This window comes from Onychostoma macrolepis, chromosome 06 (assembly GCF_012432095.1).
Source record: "Onychostoma macrolepis isolate SWU-2019 chromosome 06, ASM1243209v1, whole genome shotgun sequence".
Taxonomy (NCBI): Eukaryota; Metazoa; Chordata; class Actinopteri; order Cypriniformes; family Cyprinidae; genus Onychostoma; species Onychostoma macrolepis.
In genome coordinates this window covers 30,464,757-30,485,350 of record NC_081160.1, presented here as the reverse complement: position 1 = coordinate 30,485,350, position 20,594 = coordinate 30,464,757, and the positions used below count along the sequence as shown (strand labels likewise).

The 20,594-nt window shown below is 34.5% G+C and overlaps 3 protein-coding genes across 5 annotated transcripts; 1 reads left to right on the top strand and 2 right to left on the bottom strand.

Moving 5' to 3' along the window:
• Window positions 1–124: 124 nt before the first annotated feature.
• On the bottom strand, window positions 125–9,109 carry nudt3b (nudix (nucleoside diphosphate linked moiety X)-type motif 3b). Its single transcript, XM_058779799.1, has 5 exons — window positions 8,804–9,109; window positions 6,192–6,302; window positions 4,309–4,353; window positions 4,136–4,220; window positions 125–3,463 (listed from the first exon to the last, which is right to left on the bottom strand). Exons 1-5 carry the CDS (start codon window positions 8,900–8,902, stop codon window positions 3,267–3,269), a joined length of 537 nt encoding a protein of 178 aa, XP_058635782.1. The 5' UTR covers window positions 8,903–9,109; the 3' UTR covers window positions 125–3,266.
• A 1,870-nt stretch (window positions 9,110–10,979) lies between these two features.
• On the bottom strand, window positions 10,980–14,736 carry hmga1b (high mobility group AT-hook 1b). 2 transcript variants are annotated; one of them, XM_058779263.1, is made up of 5 exons: window positions 14,417–14,736; window positions 13,942–14,040; window positions 13,660–13,737; window positions 13,099–13,146; window positions 10,980–12,120 (listed from the first exon to the last, which is right to left on the bottom strand). In XM_058779263.1, the coding sequence occupies exons 2-5, from the start codon at window positions 14,029–14,031 to the stop codon at window positions 12,058–12,060; spliced, it is 279 nt and encodes a 92-aa protein (XP_058635246.1). In that variant the 5' UTR covers window positions 14,032–14,040; window positions 14,417–14,736; the 3' UTR covers window positions 10,980–12,057. The 2 variants fall into 2 exon arrangements, with proteins under 2 accessions (XP_058635246.1, XP_058635244.1); XM_058779261.1 differs by having other exon boundaries at window positions 14,427–14,736.
• Window positions 14,737–16,112: 1,376 nt separating this feature from the next.
• Window positions 16,113–19,297, top strand: tusc2a (tumor suppressor 2, mitochondrial calcium regulator a). 2 transcript variants are annotated; one of them, XM_058779303.1, is made up of 4 exons: window positions 16,113–16,242; window positions 16,978–17,186; window positions 17,645–17,765; window positions 18,312–19,297. In XM_058779303.1, the coding sequence occupies exons 2-4, from the start codon at window positions 17,041–17,043 to the stop codon at window positions 18,375–18,377; spliced, it is 333 nt and encodes a 110-aa protein (XP_058635286.1). In that variant the 5' UTR covers window positions 16,113–16,242; window positions 16,978–17,040; the 3' UTR covers window positions 18,378–19,297. The 2 variants fall into 2 exon arrangements, with proteins under 2 accessions (XP_058635286.1, XP_058635287.1); XM_058779304.1 differs by lacking the exon at window positions 16,113–16,242 and adding an exon at window positions 16,250–16,323.
• Window positions 19,298–20,594: the final 1,297 nt, after the last annotated feature.

The following is a 20,594-nucleotide window of genomic DNA, read 5'->3' as shown; positions in this document are numbered from 1 at the left end:
CATTTTAATGTTAAACTAGCATATGTAGTTTTCCTCAAAACACAATGTTAAGTAATTCAGAATATTTGGCATGTGAAAGCATTACAAATTTAGCATGTGGTACAAAGTCACTGAGACCTTGAGGTGAAATACTGGTGTTTATTAGTTGGCACATTTATATTACATTCTTATACTGGTTGATTTCACAATCCCAAAATGAAAAAGCAAAATATTCCAGTGAAGGGTACGGCTGTGGAACTAAAGTCTCAGCTTTTGTTTAGGAGTGTTGGGAGATTTCAGTCCTAGTTCCAGCATCCCATTTAAACCGATTACATCATGTTTACCAGGCTGAACTCTTATTGTACCCAAGTTTACATTCAGAGTCACAAGCAGGGCAAATTTAAGGTGCTTTCCGTGAGATGTTCGTCAAGGATATGGGTATTTCACATGATCTGTGATGTACTTCAAATGCAGCAGTTTAGATTTCACATCCTTGTTTTTTAGGACTTTGAAACGACTGTGCTCAAGAGAAGATCATTCACAGCAATGATCGGCTACAGACGCAGCCACTTCCACTTACTACAGAAGTCAAAAAGTTATTTTATATGCTGCTGTGCTAAATGAGGGGTACATTAGTATGGCCACCATCACGTATCTCAATCAAGAAAACAGAACAGATTTGCTATTACATGCTACACTAAAAGTGAAAGAGAAAGACTTGCAATCAGCTGCAAAATCGATGACATTAGCGTTGACATTAATCGAAGGCATGTAAACATAAATCACTGATAAATGTATGTTCATTCACGTTTTAGATCTTGGGTTCATCATTACTCATTCTTGCAGTCAGACTAACAATAAAATGAAATCTTGAATTAAAAATGTACTTCATAAGGATTTTGCATCATAACGCACTTAAAATTCCCAGAGGTGCGAAAATAACGCGGTTCAGTTTCCAGGAAATAAATCACCCAACCTGTGTGTACCATATCTATACATAATGACAAGCACTGGAATTTGACGTTTTGATCTGTACAAGAGCGATTAAAAGACACCAAAACATCTGGCTAACTACAGTGGCTCAAGATTCACAGTATTGCGCCAAGCGCTTTACAGAGCGTGCAGTTCGGCTTCCAAGACGTATTTGACATTTCAAAAGAGAAGATGTTTAAATGAGTTGTAGATGATGATATGGTCATTTCTAAAAAGGGTGAGAGGTTAAAACAACCAAATACCTCATCAGCAGGACTTGAAGTCCAAGAAAACAGAATGCCAGAAAACACCTTCGGCAACTGTCAGAAAAATATTAATAGCCAAATCTACTAAAGGAAGATGAAACCATTTCTGGGGTCTGCTGAACGTTCATAAAAAGTGCCCTCAAAAACATGATGTGAAAACTGTCCTAGTGCAGACTAGAGCTAGTTTTGTGCAAAAAATAATATGCTATATAAACATCTCCCCTGCAATAGCTCTTTAGGTGTCATTTGAGAGTTGTTATGGTATTAACGAAATGTAAACATCTGCTAACAGCTAAAATGAACATGAAACCCATTTTACTTCCTTAAAGAGATAGTTCCATTTAAAAAAAAAAAAATCCTGTCATTATTTACTTACTTTCATGTTGTTCCAAACCTGTATGAGTTTCTATCTACTGTTGAACACAAAAATAGAATCAATAGTTAACGGTAGCCATCGACTTCCATAATATTTTTTTCCCATATTATGGAAAAAGAAACTCATACAGGTTTGAAACAACTTGATAAGTAAATAACGACTATTGAAATATTCTGATATATTTCAGTATGTTCCATAAGAAAAGGAAAAAAAAGTGGTTTAATTTGATCCAAGTTCAACTGCTCATTATTGATGGCATTTTTTTCCCTCTGAAACAACGAACTGAAATGAATCATGCTCAATAATACATTAAACATATCGAGAAAGTAAAAAGCGTCTATTTTGATTTCATGTTGTTTGCAAAGATTTATGAAACCGCCAGGTAACATAGTTCATCGTTTTTTTTAACAGATTGCTTTGAAAATCGAAGTGAATCTTCTAGTTTAGGGAGAGGATTTCCAAGCTACTTCTTGATTTAACTGTCCACTCTATCTACCGTGGCACTTCTTAAAGTCAACATAGTACGTGCAACCCATTTTACTTCTGTAAAATGTATAACGTATTGTAAGGAAGAAATTAAATGAATCTTGAAAAATGGGTGTTTCGTTCCAGAATGGGATTATACAGTTGCATGGTGCACCGATGAAACCAAGAAAATATATTAAAAAGTAAATTGAGTCCATTTTGTTTTCATGTTGATTTTAAAAAGTGCTACAGAAAACCATTACAGCACAACAACAACCTGCCAAATCATACCACCGCTCTATCACAGTCTGCTTAAAAGGGAATTGTTTTGTTTCTACATCACTAGCAGCACCAAACGGAATTACAGAAATAATGTCCGAACAATTTAGTTGCAATGAATTGGTGCTGCTAGTGGCACAAGTTTACACACAAGATTCATTGTAAAGTTTGCAATACTAAATTCAAAGTCCTTCAAACCTCAGCGGGTTGGGGAGAAAAATGTACTGGATTAAACAAAAAGTGCGCTTGTAGAATTGCGCTCCAGTCTAATCAGGTACTAGTATAAATTAAATATGTTTTTGCAGGCCCACAAGTTATTTACAAGATGGCAAGACAAAAAAAAAAAAGGGTAAGTTAAGAGCATTGATTTAACACGAAGTACAGGTTAAACATTCATCGCATCACGCAAACTCATAAGACAAATAAATACCAGTGTTCATGCAAAACTATTAACTTCTCACAGTTCCACCATTCAGAAGACTAAACGTTTCCTCTCGCAACCACAGAAAGAGAGCTAATGAAAAACTCGTTCACACTCGTTCACGCAGAGGAAATCGAATGTGTAAAAATACTGAAAGCCACATGCTGACGCACCATGTGAAGATTTTTACATCACAACAGTAAAAAGTAGTTCTTGCATTCGTTTAATCTCACTCTTGGGCCGCTAAAAGGACGTGGGTCGCGGGTTTCATGCAACAGTCCGCATGAAAGGAGGATTAAACAGGAAAAAGCAAAAGTGTTACATTTACAAAACATCGTTTCGAATATTCAACCAACACTTGATATCTGCGCCACCTTCTCGGTGCTCAAAAAGCCTTGGCACCCGTTGTTTTTGTGTCTTTTTTTTTTAAAGAAAAAGAAAAGGATAGAATAAGGAAAGTAAGAGCAAGAGTGGTGGAAGCATCCGAAGTGTCTATGTTTTGCATTAGTTATCTGATATCAGAGACGGAGCTCTGATTAATGCTGTAGGTGGGCGACAGGTCTCCCCCTATCGTGGCCACCAGGGGCGTCCCGTTACTGTTCAGACAGCCTTCCTGTAGGGCCGCGAAGTAAGTGGCCTGTACTGGTTTGTGACACTGCAACACTTCTATGGCATCTTCGATTTTGAACCATTCCCTTTTTCTCCCTGTCAAAACAAAAAAAAGATAAGCAGCTGTTATGAGCCAAATAATGTGATAATGGCCAACAGAAGACAACTGTACATTAGATTTTTCACACTTGCTAATCCCACAATGGCTCTGACGAGAACAGTCTGATATTAATTCGAATTTGGTCATATTATGATGAGATGTCCGTGACATTGCCACATGCCTGCGTTCATCTGAATAATGGGGTCACGTATGCACTTTATTCAGTATATATGCTGTAAAGAACCATTCTTTCATACCGTTTCGAAAATTTGGGGTTAGTAAGATTTTTTGTCCCTTGCTTTTAAAAGAAATGAATACTTTTATTCAGAAAGGACACATTAAATTACTCAAAAGTGACAGTAGAGACATTTATACTGTTACAAAAGATTTCTATTTCAAATAAAGGCTGTTCTTTTGAAGAATCCTGAAAAATAAAATGCATCACGGTTTCCACAAAAATATGAAGCAGCACAACTGTTTTCAACATTGATAATCAGAAATGTTTCTTGAGCAGCAAATCAGCATATTAGAATGATTTCTGAAGGATCATGTGACACTGAAGACTGGAGTATGATGATGAAGATTCAGCTTTGATCACAGAAATCAATTATTTTTAGTAAATAAACAAACAAGTTTTGAACTGTAGTATATTACTCTAAAGTACTAACCAATGTTTAATGAATCCTCCCAATCTTCTAGAACTTCAGTTACGATGAGAACGTAGACGTACGTTCTGTGTTTCCTATCTTGATTCTAAATATAAACCAAAACGTTATTTAAAACAGTCAAGACAAACAGCACAACACTTTTACAGAAAGCCATTCTTTCTTATAGTACTTACCTCAAATATTCCTACCAGTCTTCCTAAAGTGCCCTTGACACCAGCCTGTAAAACAACGAATGAACAAAACCAAGTCATTGCGTTTTTATTATAATTCTTATTATTTTAAAGAGACAGTCATTACTACATGATCAGGTCTTTCAGTTTATTGTCATCAATGCAGAACCAATAACTGATGCATTAATTAGTAAGTGAATTTGACAACTGATATGTTTTTGGAGGTCAAGAAAAGAGTAATGGTGAAAACAAGCAGGACAGCATATCAACAGGAACATGAAGGCATTCTTCAGTCTGTGACAGTCTACACCTGTCCTGAGTGATAGCGATCCATCATGACGCTGTTTAGGCCAAATGTCATGTACACAACATGGCGCTGACCTCAACTTGAGTAGCTGATTGTCGTCAAACATGGTCTAAATTTAGTCTTGTTTACATAGTGATGGTCCAAAAGTCTGAGACCACTAGTGAAAATGTTCAATTTAATATTCACTACCATTTTCTTCTGCTCATCAAGACTGCATTTATTTGATCAAAAATACAGAAAAAACAGTAATATTATTTCAATTATAAAAAAACTGTTTTCTATTGTAATATATTTCAAAATGTAATTTATTCTTGTGATCAAAGCTGAATTTTGGGCCATTCATGAGTGTCAGAAATTATTCTAATATGCTGATTTGCTGCTCAAGACAAGCTATTTATTATAAGTAAAAATTATTTGTAACATTATAACTGTCACATTATAATTTATCAATTTAATGATCCTTGCTAATTTAAACGTATTTGTTTAATTTCTCTCTCTCCAAAAAAGAAAAAAAGATAATACATTTAAATTAAACAAAAAATATATATATATATATATATATATATATACACACACACGGATTTAAAAATAAATAAATAAAAAAAACTTACTGACCCTATATATATATATATATAACAAATAACATTATCAGGATAACAGTTTGAGAAAGTTTAAGTTTGCTTTCTTTTGCTTAAATGGCCTGATGATCATGTTCTTCAGCATGATTCAAGATCCAAAGAGCATGTTAAACTAAAGAATATCTGACCAAGAGTCCCGTGATCAAAAAACACTCATTTACATTTGATTAGTCACACAGAAATGCAGAATATTCATTACTATTTTAACATCATAACATTACATTTAGATTTCGAAATCTTAAAACTTTTCAATATGCTCTCAGACTTCAGGACAATCCCACATATGCAGTTCCTTCGAACACAACATTGTGTCATGGGACGTTTATAGTGTACGGCCGCTCTTGGCTACTGTCTGGCAGTGGAGGTGTGAAGAGCAGCTCTTAATCTGAGCGTAATGCCCTTTAAAACTGTAAGGCGATCGTCCCGGCAGAATGAGCCACATGTTTGCCGTTTGTCAGATGGCCAGCGAAAGTAAGAGAGTATGGTGGGTCTCAGCTGATGGAACATTATCACTTCTCTTTTATGAGAAACCCCATAGGTTAAGTGTCAGCAGAGAGAAAACCTAGAGTTTCCATGTTTGCACAATGGATCGAGTCAAAAATATATGGCAAAACATCAATTATTGCGAGTAGTGAGAGGTGATCAGCTGATTAATCAGGGGATATTTGGCCATATTAAAATGATCGGGTCCATCAGTTGTGTTTTAGAGCCAAAATTGACTGATACTGAATCTATTTTAAGTAAATATTGTACAAAAATGAGTGTGAAATTAAATTGCAATTACAATTTTAGGCATCAAAAAATCATGTAAACTGTATATGATAAATTAATGATATCTACTACAAATGGCGTGAGAAGCTTTTTGTAATGGACAGCTGATTATGATAAATAATAAAAATGATCATCTATTTCATGCATAATCCTGGAGATGAAAGTCAAACCTCTTCACAGACTTCTCGGACAGCAGCGACGTTGGGCTCTTCCTCGGGCTCCATTCCTCCTCCAGGTACGATCCATTTGTCTGGATATCTGCTGCTGCTCACCAATAACACCTGTGAGGAAACATTTTACAAGTGTTCAGTCTGTTGGACTGGATGACAGGACAGTAAATCGGCCTGGCCAATTAATAATGGGCCATTGAGAAATAATCACTGCTCATGAACAAAAGCAATAGTTCAAAATCTCCCGGCAAAATTGTTTTTAACTAATTTTGAGTCACTGTTTGGTACAATAGATGCAATATCAGCATTTTTTGTGAAACTCTGGGGCCTCATTTGTAAAGATTTGAAAACAGTTTCTGAAGTGTTTTTATGAATGATTTATATAAAGCATGTTTCTAAATATATGCATCTTTATAAATCTTTAATATTTATATATTGTCAATAAAATCGATCTATAAATGTTTTTTTTTGTTTGTGTTTTGTTTTTTTGGAAATCATTAATATAATTATACAATTCATATAATTTTAATTTTAAAATGTTATTAATTAAATATCAACAGTACTGTAATTTGCGTTTGTGAAGTAATACTAGTATGTAAATACTAATATGTAACGCATTTCTCACAAATAAAATGAAAAGAAATCACTATAATCAATTAACATACAAATAAAACACTAATAAATACAAATAGCTGTAAAAGTTACAGATGGCCAAAAATATCGGCACCCTTGGTAAATATGAACAATGTAGGCTGTGAAAATTAATCTGCATTGTTAATCTTTTATTTTAAAAATTCACAAAAATCTAACCTTTCATTGGATAATAAGAATTTAAAATGGGGGGAAATATCATTATGAAATAAACGTTTTTCTCAAATATACGTTGGACACAATTATTGGCACCCCTAGAAATTCTTATGAGTAAAATATCTCTGAAGTATATTCCCATTCATATTCACAATTTTGAGCACTCCAGGGTGATTATGAACATGAAATGATCCAGTCATGGCTTCCTGTTTCACAGAAATATAAATAGGAGGAAAAACAAAGCCCAAATTCCCTTAATCATCCGTCACAATGAGAAAAAACAAAGAATATATTTCTGATGTGCAGCAAAAGATAATTGAGCTTCACAAATTAGTGAAGTGGCTTTAAGAAAAGAGTTAGAGCAGTGAAAATCCCCATTTCCACCATCAGGGCAATAATTATTTATAATTATATTAGAAATAATTATTTCTGCCGGAGGTCCTGGACATCTTGTTTTGACGCATGGCATCATGGATTCTATCAAATACCAACAGATAAAAAAAATCAATAAGTGACTGACTCTGTTAGAAATCTTATAATGGGCCATGTTTGGATCTTCCAGCCGTACAATAATCCAAACACAAACCTCAAAAACAACACTAAAATGGGTCACTGAGCACAAAACCAAGCTTCTGCTGGCCATTCCAGTCCTCTGACCTGAACCCTGTAGAACATGAGTGAAGAGAAGAGAAGAGAAGAGAAGAGAAGAGAAGAGAAGAGAAGAGAAGAGAAGAGAAGAGAAGAGAAGAAGCAACAACATGGAGCTGTGAATGTAAAGGGTCTGGAGTGATTCTGGATGAAGGAATGGTCTCTTGTCAGATAATTAATGAATAAATTTCATTTAAGTAATTATCACAAAGCAAAACAGTTAAAATGTTGCTCATTTTGCTTATATAGCATTATAAATGACGCCTTTATATAAATCCTGATTTGTTCCTCACCTCTGCTGAACTCCATAAAATGTGTGGAGCTAAATGAGGCCCTTAATTATGCTTTTACATGATGTAATCAAATGCTTTTTTGTAAGCGATGGTCCGATCATCAAAGAATACCATGGTACGTCTCGTTAGCGGTGCTCAAAATAAAAAGTACCATGGTATTACGGACATTTACAATATGGTTTTCCATATTCATGAAATACATGCATTTCAGTACCATGGTATATTTCAAAGTACTATAGTATTACCTTATACCATCATTGCACCTCCACAATACTTGTTTTAGACATGGTCCTCCAAATATCTTCAAAGAAAACCATGGTACTTCTTGTTAGTGATGCTCAAATAAAGTACCGCGGTATTTTGGACACAATGGTGGTACCATGGAAGTAACATGAAACGTTAAACGCCATATTTCAAATGACCATATCGGATATACCATGATACACCACAGTACTTTATTGCAAGAGACTCTTTAAAATCTCTCATTTGAGATTTAGCATTATAGGCTAACCGAGGCATGATATAGCACTTAAGTTACATATTATTGCTCTTTTGTTGGTTTTGATTGCCATCATTTGTAATTCGCTTTGGATAAGTTAAATGTAAAAGTAGCACATGATCTCAGATCAGATGTATTTCAATAAATCAATCGAGCTGTCAACGAGTCGCGCGTTCTCAGCGCAGCTTCATTGATTATCGCTTGTCGAGACGTTTAACGCTAGGCTAACTCCGCTAATCAGTCCGAGGCTAACCGCTGCTAGCACGCCGCTACCGCGCTGCCAAAGGGCTTGAGATCCGCCAGTTGACGCGCTGAGATCCGCATCGCACCGCACGCATCGCGCGTTCCCCGGCGGCGCGACTCACCTCCTGCTCGGTGTCGTTCCTGAAGCACAGGCAGGCGGCCCGCTTCTTGAATCCGTCTCCATCATAGGTGCGCGTTTGGTTCGACTTCAGCTTCATCATCTTAGGCTGCGCGTCGCGACTGAGATCGGAACCTGAACCAAGAGAGGCAAAGTCCGTCCGCGAATGGAAACCCCGCGTCAATCACTGGAAATAAACTCTTCTGCGCTTCATTTTTCCAAAGCCGAGCGCATCTCGGAGACAGACGCCATTATCGAAACCGCTACGGGATGTGCGCAACTGGCACAGCGCAGATAGATAAAAAGCACGTTGTTGGTTTTAGAGAATAGGGCCTGCGGATATGAAATTCCGCATAACAATCCGTTCATTGTGTACGCGTTAATATTATTGTAATTAATAAAAATAGTTTTATTAACTTTTGTTAATTAATTATTGGTACATTAACAATTATTAAATTGATCTAATCAGTAGGCTATTGAATAAAATATACAGAATATGCAATATTATATTATTTTTTAAATTAATATTATATCACTTTTATTATTGTACAATACTGTATTTTGTCTTATAAAAAGATTTTTAAAAATCTGTATAGCCAATTAATATACAAATAAAATAACAATAACAGTGACAAATAGATATATACAGATCCATCAAATACTAACTATAAACCAAAACATCTTTCAAAATATAGGCCTATCTATTACCTCACTTTATTTAGTATTTAAATTGAAGTGGAAAACTTCATAAACATAAAAAAAAAAAAAAGTAAACATAAATATCTCTCTCTCTGAATTAAATTAAATTCTCTCAAAATACATCTATTTTTTCTGTTGCACCGTATTTTGTAAAGTAGCAGTCTAACACATTTCTTTAAATTATTATGATATAATAATAAAATATTAAATATGACAGTAACTATTAGTCTTGAATAATATGAAAATGCACAAACAATTTGAAAAAGTATTTTTTTATTAAGATCAACACACACTATACATACAAATAAAGTCTATAAATCTAATACACATTTTATAACTCTAATATTGTATTAATAAAATGTCATACACCATATGCCTCTGTAGGCTATTTACTGCTACACGGACAATCACCGCTGAATAAAGGGTATTTCTACCACAGAAGGGATTGGCGTTGTCTTGGGCTTTTGCTGTTTGTTAATGACACCGTAATACCTGAGGTGAATATTTCAGAAGTTATGAGTGCTTGAATGCATAAAATGCAGTCCAAAAGTGGATTAATATAGGCTATAATTTACATTGCACTTTTGCTCAATATATGTATTTCAAGGGAGTGTATACTTTAATTTTTTAGGGACCCTGAAAAGAATAAATCTGAATCCTTGAGAAGCATAGCTTATTGTCACTGTTGTGATCTGTCATGTACACAGCTAGATGATTCAAATAAATATTCTAAAAGCACTTGGGTGTGGAGAACCTTGAGCTGATACCTGTAATGCAAACAGTCCTTTGAGGGAATGCTGTAAGAAGGTGGTTTGTGAATGTTATGTATTATTGGTATTTGAATACATTTCAATGTTCGTTTTTAAGGATTTTTTTATTTACTTTTTGGTACCTTGAGTCACCACTTGATGGCGTCCTGAAGCAAAACCACCCGAGAACCATTTCTATAAGCCAAGCATATTAAGGGAATTATTTCAGTTGATGTGTAATTTCTTTCTTCACCATTACATTTTTATGCTTAAATCTCTTTTTAACTGTGTAAGAAACAAAGTGCTGTGCCAAATTCATTCCCCATTAGGAATTAGTACAATAAATGTCATCATGTAGTTCCAAAACACCAATAGCTGGAATTCTTCTAACACAATACACCAGCAAAGACGTCTGTTTTCTGCGAATCAGTTTAAAAGTGCAATTTGTACCCGCAAGGTCGGTGTCAGTGATGGCTTCAAAATTTAACAATGCTTCCATAAACTTCAATAGTGACAAACAAATACAAACAAACACAGAATTATACATCCAAATACAAACCTTTGCTATTATCCTCAATGCTGATTCCTGGGGATTCTAGTGGAAAACATCACATAAGCTGCTGTTAAAGGAATAGTTCATCCCAAAATGAATATTTGCTGAAAATGTACTCATGCTCAGGCCATCCAAGATGTAGATGAGTTCGATTCTTGTTTCTCAAAATAGATTTGGAGAAAATTAGCATTACGTCACTTGCTCACCGATGGATCCTCTGCAGTGAATGGGTGCCGTCAGAATGAGAGTCCCCATATTGTCCTCTCACACCAAAATCCACCCACATGTTTGTTTAGAATTGTTCTGGGATGTTTTGTTGTTGTTGTAAGTGGTGTTTGATCTTTGCATATTTCTCTCCTGTTTCAGACGAGAAGACTTTTTCACTGGAGGAAGTAATATTATGAATTACGGACTCATATTTTAAGTATATATGGATAAATATGGATTTTTTTCTTACAAACACGCAACTTTTTGCTTCACAAGATGTTAATTGATGTACTGGAGTGGTGTGGATTATTGTGATGTTTTTATCAGCTGTTTGAACCCTCGTTTTGACGGCACCCATTCACTGCACAGGATCCATTGGTGAGCAAGTGATGTAATGCTACATTTCTCCAAATCTGTTCTGATGAACAAAAAAAAACTCATTTACATCTTGGGTGGCCTGAGGGTGAGTACATTTTCAGCAAATTTTCATTTTTGGGGGAACTATTCCTTCAAGCTAAATCTATGTGCTCCCTCAAACCTGGCCTGGGTAACTTATATTTGATTACAAAATATAAGAACCTGCCTTGAAACAAATTTTCACTGAAGGTTGCACAGTAATATACTCTAACAAAAAGCTAGGTAAACTGTTAATTGGTAAACTGTAAACAGCTACATTCAAAATGAATGCATTCTATGAGAACTATTAAGCCCATGATGTTACACATTAAATTATAGCTTGATCTAAATCTAGTCTACAACATGGACAAATCTAGTCTACAACTACAAACAAAGTATAAGTAGAAAAGCACCTCAGTCCGATAGATATATAGTAAAAGTAACTGGATACACATGACATTTGTATGCAGTGTGATTCTGGTTTCTACAGTATATTTGATCTAATGACGTAAAACTCATGTATCTATTACTGTCCTTTTGTGGCTGTAGAAAGATGTGAATGACATTCCATGTTATTCACAGGTTGGAGAGCAGACGGTTGGTTGGTTGGTTGGTTTGTTTGGTTGAGTATGAGGTAGTGCTCCAGTTAGATTGTTACTGCTCCTCCTCGTCATCTTCCTCAGCATCCTCAGATGAGTCCTGAGGTTTTTCCTTTTCCTGTGTGAAATGGAATCAAACATTTGGGGATGAAATGCATGGAAGCAAAGCTTCTCTCTTGCATGCTATATTTGACATTTCCAATGCCATTTTAAATAGGTTTAGCAAGATAGTTTGACCTTTAAATTTGCACATTAATTCTGTGCAACTAGAAAAGAAATATAAAATTTAAAGGGACAGTTCACCAAAAAATACACTGCCAGCCATCAGCAAATTAGAATGATTTTTGAAGGACTGTGACGCTTAAATTCAGCTTTGCATCACAGGAATAAATTACATTTTAATTCATATGTTCTTACCACAGGTGACGTTTCGAGCCTAAAAGCTCTTCATCAGACAACATAAATACATATTTTCTGCTTTTGGAGCTGTGGTGTGCAAACTTTGCTTTTCCTGCTTGAAATAGTTTTTGTGGTTGAGCACCCACATTGAACTTTTGGCCTGTTGGATGTGCGCACTTTGATTGCAATTTGAATACATATTAAAATCTGTTATTTTGAATAATAATATTTCACGTTCCTGTTTTTACTGTATTTATGATCAAATAAATGCAGCCTTGGTGAGCAGAAGAGACTTCTTTCAAAAACACTTGAATTATTTCAAACTTTTGACCAGTAGTGTACAATTACTGAACATTTACTCTCATGCCATTATGATTTTCTTTGTTCCATGAACATTATGCACAGAACTTGATGCTGCAAAAATGCATGTTAAATATATTCAACAGGGCTCTGTGCTTTTAATGCATTGGCCAAGCGTTCACATCTGTATACTTGCATAAAGTATAGATTTTTTTCCATAGTCAATATATGCTGCAAAAACAATAACATAACATAACATAATATAATATAATATAATATAATATAATATAATATAATATAATATAATATAATATAATATAATATAATATAATATAATATAATATGTCCAGATTTGTGTTCCACAGAAGAAAGTAAATAATGATAGAATTTTCTGCACCTCTTTCTTCGGTTTTCCCTTAGGTTTGCTGCCAGAAGCCGATGATTTCTATTGAACAGAAAATGAAATTAACAAACAATTATTCAAGTGTCAAAAAATCTGTGACTTAGTTGTAGGCAATAAGCCCTCCCAGGCTAAACCACTGGATAAAACCAAGGGCGCTTCTATTTTTTTCAAATCATTTTCACAGGCCAATGTGGCATTGCATGGCAAGTGCACAGTAGAGGGAGCCTGTTTCTGCACATGACAACAGATGGAGGGGGCATTGAGTTCATTGAGGACTCTTGAGGCGGGAGCTGACAGTGCATTGCTCAGGGCTAAGTGGCTAACAGCAGGTCACCTGCATTTGGTCAGCGGATGAGCTGTCGACGAAAAACCTGCATAACACTATTCATAATTAATAATGCATATGTCTCTGTGTGTTTGCAAACCAGAGACAGCTGTGTTGTACTACTCGGCAATAGTGAGAAAAATAGTGTCTATATTTACATGGCTATGCCATAATCACACAAAGAGACTAATTATTCATGGTGTGAGTTAATTAAAAAGAAGAAGGCTTACTCTCTTGGATGGGCCTTTGTTTTTGCTGCCTTTTGGCCGCCCTCTTGGTCTTTTCGCAGTTGGCGACCCACTCGATTCCTGCAAGAAAACATGTTTATTAAGAAGTTGCCTTAATTCAACACTGTAATGTTACTAAAACTGGGGATGCATCGACTATATTGTTATTGCATCACTGACAAAATAAAAGCCCCATGCATTATTATATTCTTTTCGCCCAGAAAGTAAACTGGTTTAATATTGATCACAATAATTTATCACTAATAACGCAGTGCTATATTATACCTTTGGATGTTTCCTTGGTCTTCCTCGTCCCCTTTTCTCAACTCCGTCCTTTTCTTTAAGGGAGACTGTTTGTTTCTCTGAATCACTCATGTTTCTTGGCTGTTTAAATAGAAATTCATTCAAAACCCCTCCTTAACTCAAGTATCAAAAGATCTGGATGCAATGAATGACTGATTAAGTTTAAAGGAAGGATATATTGTGATCATTTTCACGCATACAGCATTGAGGGTCTCTGGGACATTAAAACAATGCACAGTCAGTCTCAGAAAGTTTAATAATTGCATTCATGTCTGTAACCCTTCTGGATACTTTGGAAAATAACTGGTGTTGATGCACAGGCGAGGCGCTCAGTCGGTTATGCAACGATAAATCTGTATGGAAGCCATATAGCGCGCGCTGCACTTACAGACAGACGTGCAAATGAGCATTACAGTCCTCCTGCAACCATTTAAAACAGAACCAAACATTCACTTACATGCACTTACAGGAAAATAATGGTGTGATACGCGCTGTTCTGTTCGGTGGCCCCACCTCCCGCACGATGTCTGCTGATTGAATTAGAGCGCAAACGACCGTCTACCAATAAACCACGGTCTAATTCCGAGGTAAACAGACGTCTGCGTGTGGAAAAGAGCGAAATTAACTCTGTCGCTTCCGATCGTATCGAGGGAGACGCGGAATAGATGCGATTAAAGCGAGTTCAGGAATAGCCGCCTGTCACTGGAATAAAAGGCCAATGGAAAAGCGGGATGAGCCGCAGGTTGATGGGAAGAGAGGCGGATCTCACGGGCCATATGCTGCATATAATGGCTGTGACAAATTACTGGCGCCAAGTACAAAATCAACTTGAAGAAAAATAACAGAAAGAAAAGAGAGAGAAAATAAATAGATAAATAAATAATTCGTCATACTTCTTTAAATAATAAAATAATATACAAACAGCGGCACAAATAATATATAAATAAAACAAACTACAGAGATAGATAGATAGATAGATAGATAGATAGATAGATAGATAGATAGATAGATAGATAGATAGATAGATAGATAGATAGATAGATAGATGATGGAACGTCTTCCATGCAAATTACTTATACCAAGTATATTTAAAAAGAATAACATTATAAAAATAATTCTAAATAACTTTTACTTTTAATTAAAAAATAAAATAAAAATAAAGTTGACAAGCTTCTTTAAAAATATAATATAATATACGCATGGCTTCACAATAAATAAATAAATATTGAAACTACATGTACTTAGATAGATAGATAGATAGATAGATAGATAGATAGATAGATAGATAGATAGATAGATAGATAGATAGATAGATAGATGATGGAACGTCTTCCATGCAAATTACTTATACCAAGTATATTTAAAAATAATAACATTATAAAAATAATTATAAATAACTTTTACTTTTAATATAAATAAAAACACTAAAGTTGACAAGCTTCTTTAAGTATATAATATAATATACACATGGCTTCACAATATATAAATACTGAAACTACATATACTTATATAGATAGATAGATAGATAGATAGATAGATAGATAGATAGATAGATAGATAGATAGATAGATAGATAGATAGATAGATAGATAGATAAATGATGGAACGTCTTCCATGCAAATTACTTATACCAAGTATATTTAAAAATAATAACATTATAAATATAATTATAAATAACTTTTAATAAAAAATAAAAATAATAAAGTTGACAGGCTTCTTTAAAAATATAATATACACATGGCTTCACAATAAATAAATATTGAAACTGCATGTACTTAGATTAGATAGATAGATAGATAGATAGATAGATAGATAGATAGATAGATAGATAGATAGATAGATAGATAGATAGATAGATAGATAGATAGATAGATAGATAGATAGATAGATAGATAGATAGATAGATAGATAGATAGATATCGTATAATTTTATAACTAAAATAAAATAAATTCCTTTTACTTTTAATTAAATAAAAACTAAAAAGCCTAAATGACAATAATATAATACAATATAATATAATATAATATAATATAATATAATATAATATAATATAATATAATATAATATAATATAATATAATATAATATAATATAATATAATATAATAAGACAAATTATAATTGCAATATTATTACATTTTACAAAAAAGAATGAATAATACGTGACTGGACCTAGTCGGTTCGTTTACGTGACATGGCGCGTAAATGTGACGTTGTCAGAGTACGTCATTGTGCTTGAAGACAGCAGACCAGAAGAATCAAAACAATGAGATGTACATGATCTGTATGTATGCGTTTCACATGATCTTTTATTTGAATGTATTCTGGAATGAAACCGAATCGAACTGATGAACTGAAACGCGTGGTAGTCGTGTTTTGTTGTGTGTTGAATGGCTGTGAATGGCTTGTGTTGTTTACATTGCAAACAACTCTAGAACATACAGCCTTATTAGTGCAAGTCAGTAACATTTTGAGGGGGAAAAATGTGCGTTCGTACTGCAAATATATTGGATTTCAAAGATTTGTAAAATAGTGGTTGGTTGAAGTGACGCTCTTTATAGGCATAATCAGATAGCCTGCTAACTAACTGGGATTACAGCTTTAACCAGCGGATCTGTGTGCTTAGAGACTGTTGAGAATGCTGGTGTATCAACAGAGGATGAAAAACTATTTTTAACATGCTTTACTAAAATAGTAAAATACGTGTATGATTGTGATTTATTTATTTAAAAAAAGATAACTAGACAGGTCAGGTGGTATGTTGCATTTCCTATAACAGTTACCATCCACAAAGGCACTGTTTACTCGCATCTGGTGCTTGGTGAGTGTTCATTTTGGACCTTGCCTCCAGGTATTACCGACTATAAAAAGACCTGACCACAGGTTCTTTCTCCGAGTTCAGAGAGCTAGTTCAGCCGCAGCAGTGCTTTGAAGCCACACCACAAGCCACACATGCCCAGATGCATTGCCATATGTTGCCTTTACGGCAGAAGTCTGTAACATACTCTCTGTTTTCCAGGACTGAACTGACGTGATCTGCTGGCCGCTCCGCCTCCTCTACAGTAATGTGTTGTCAATAAAAATGGGAGGCAGCGGATCCAAAACCAAAGGAGTCTGGCCTTTTAGCAGCTCAGGAGCCGGAGGAGAAGCTCCCGGTGAGGTCAACGAACAGTGTTTAGCACGTCTACGAGGCTCCAAAAACACACCATTTGTCTTTACAAGGAGAAGGTAAATGTTCAGGTCAAAAAACCTTTAAGATCTGAGATCTGTTAAGTTTAGCCTGGTCAGTTATTGGTGGTTTGGGCCATGTGAAGTCATTCTCATGTCAAGAACGCTTCATTTTTCACCTCAAAACCAAGAAAAAGAAATAAGAAGATATATTTTGTTCATAGAACGACACATTCTTTGAGAAATTGAGAGCATTGAGAAAAATGGTATTTACAATAACAGCAGTGCATTTCAGTCAGGTGTGCTCAAATTGAATAATGCCAGAATCATCCATTCATACATACATATATACATGCATAAATAAATAGTTCTTTTAAATAAACATTTAATTTAAGAAATAAATATTTCATTAAAAAAATTAATACAGACTTTCTTAACAATTTCTTGTTTTTTAGAGGGGTGAAAGGAGACCTGTGTGTGTTTTGTGATATTCATCCGGCTGCTGTTTGTTGTTGCAGTTCCTTGTATTTTGATGAAGATGGAGATCTGGCTCATGAATTTTACGAGGAGACTGTGGTGACCAAGAACGGCAGAAAGAAAGCTAAATTGAAGAGAATTCAGAAAAACCTTATACCTCAGGTGAGAGATGCATGGAAATGTTTAGTGCAAATTGACAGGATCAACTCAGGAAATCATTTGAAATGTAAATATAATGATTAGAATTTATCATGATTAAGACTAAATTAGATTTGATAGGAAAACCCATGATTTGCTACTTGATTTTTCTGGTCAGTAGCACATGAAATTTATAGTTTATTATGAAATATTTTTGGTCAGCTTTTCAGTAATAAAAAACACACCAAATAAAATGTGTATCTGCAAAAAAAACATTGACTACAAGCCTATTTTTTTATTGTATTATGACTTGACTTGACTATTTATCTAAACATTTCTTTATTTATTTCTATTCATTCATTCATTGTCTCTCATCTAAACATTTAATTTACCTTCATTCATTCATTCATTTGATAGGCTATTTGTTATTAGTCTCTTATCTCAAGACATTTTTGTTCTTGGTGTCTTATGTTAACATTTCACTTACCTTAAATCACATAATTTAGCTTTTAGAGCATTGTTTTGTATGTTAATTTTTTTCACAGTATTTTTGATATTTCATGTCTACAGGGAATCATTAAGTTGGATCACCCACGAATCCACGTCGACTTCCCTGTCATCCTGTGTGAAATATAAGCTCACAGACTCTGTGGGAAGTGTCATGACTCTAGGAGCGTCACAATCACCCTAGACTTCCTTCCACCTTCGGTGTTCTTCTGAGAGGATTCTGTTACGACAGCGAGGGTGTTCTGCCCTTCACGTGGCTTTGACCAAAAACATGAATCATATTTTCTGATTTGTATTTTGGTGTATAGACAGCAGACATACGGTGTCTTGTCTTCTGTGATGTACAGTAAGGAATGCATGCGTGATGAGAGCGTGTAAGTATGGAGCCTAAAGCAGTGCAGGGATTGTACAGAAATCACTCATGTTTGTTGATGTCGACCAACTGCAGTGTGTGTTTATCGTCGTATTGTATATTATAATATTCTGTTGAATCAAAGTCTGACTCTGTTTGTTGGGTTGCAACCCACATCTGCACTTTTTTCTCATTTATTGTACAGTAAATTATGAGTTGATATACTTGAATAAAACAGTTTAGCAGATTACATTATTATTAGTAATTATTTAGTAATTTATTATTAATTATGTAAGACAGTCACAGTCCATTTTACATCCATAATGTTAAGGTGAAACAAAATATTCAGTGAGAAAAGATAGTGCTGAAAAAAAAAAATTGGAGACTGAGAAATTTATCTGCACCATATCAGTTATTAGTCGATATTAGAATATTTGAATGCATCTGTATCAGCTGATATTGGATATTTAATTGTGGATATTTAACACTGTTAAATATAATCTTTAGCAAATTTCAAAATAAATATCTATTTTTTCAAACGGTACATAGTGTTGTGACCAGTGGTGTTTTAGTATCACTGATATACTATTGCAGTTTTTGATCATGTTTTTAATTCGATTTCATTTTCATATTTTCTGTTTTCATTTTAATTTTAGTTAAAAGTTTTAGTGCTTTTGTCTTTGTCATTTTTATTACTTTGTTTAATGTCTGTATAGTAAACTAACTTACACTAAACAAAATGAGAAATGTTAAGCTGAAATAAAATACGTTTTTAAAAATCTATTTTATTTTATTATTTTATTTTCAAGTAATGAAAATGGGTTTTGTGGTTTAGTTGCAACCTTGAAATTAACAGTTTTTTAGTATTTTGTTTTTAAAAATAAATGATTATTTATTCTAAAAATGATGGACATTAATAATAATAATTTATAGTCATTATTAATTTTCATCTATGCTATTTATCAGTTTTTGTCACTGAGATTAAAGTAGTTTCTTGTCAGAATCTCACTACTGGTGCAACACAATGTAGTTGTAATACAATAGAAAAAGATTTTACAAATACATTTTTTACATTTTTTTAAATAATTCATTCTGGACTCTTTCTCTCTGGGTTGTGAACTGAATATTTAGTTTATTTTGGCTGTGGGTTCTGTAGTTCGCCTGGCACTGGGGATCTGGGTGTGGTAGATGGTGAAATGTCAGAGGTTAAGCTGTTTTCAATGTTTCCTCGCTTCTTTGAAGTTCACCGCCGGGAGGCTTTCACTCCTGTACAGTGGCTTGATCTCCATCGACATGAGATAGACGCTTTATCAGAGCCGGCCAGGCCCTCAAAGTTAGGTTTCATTAGAAACAGATGCCTGTCTCGATGAAAATGACTTCACTGGGAATGTTTGTTCAACCCATGTGAATGAAATACAGGAAGCTCCGACAGGATGCCATGTCTGCGCACAATCACTGACACTGATAAGAGAGAATAAACGCTTGGAGGGTTTATGAGAGAATGCGTGATGAGACACGTGAAGGTTACAGCGGCCCTCAGGGGCTTCTCTGTGTGTGAAAGTACTGTTAAAGGAACAGATCACCCAAAATTATAATTCTGTAATCGTCAACTCACCCTATAATGCTTCAAATGTATATGACAGGGCCGTAAGTAACCACCATAAACAATTAAGGGGACAAGTCCCACCCCCCAATAATTACAAATAACTAAACTGTCAGTCAAATTAAAGTAGGCAGACTGAACAGATTGTTTCCAGAAAGATATCCAAAGATGCAAACCACTCAACTTTTTTTCACAAACAGCCGTTTTGAATTGAAAATATGGTTTAATTTTTCTAACTGAATTCAATTCCTAATTTAATGTGATGAAACATATTACATATTACGCACAGCTAACCAAAAAGTGCATGTGTGGATATTTTAAAATATTAGCAAATAGTTCAAAATGATTAGCCTACTTCACAACTATTTATATACAATGGTGAAGGAAATTC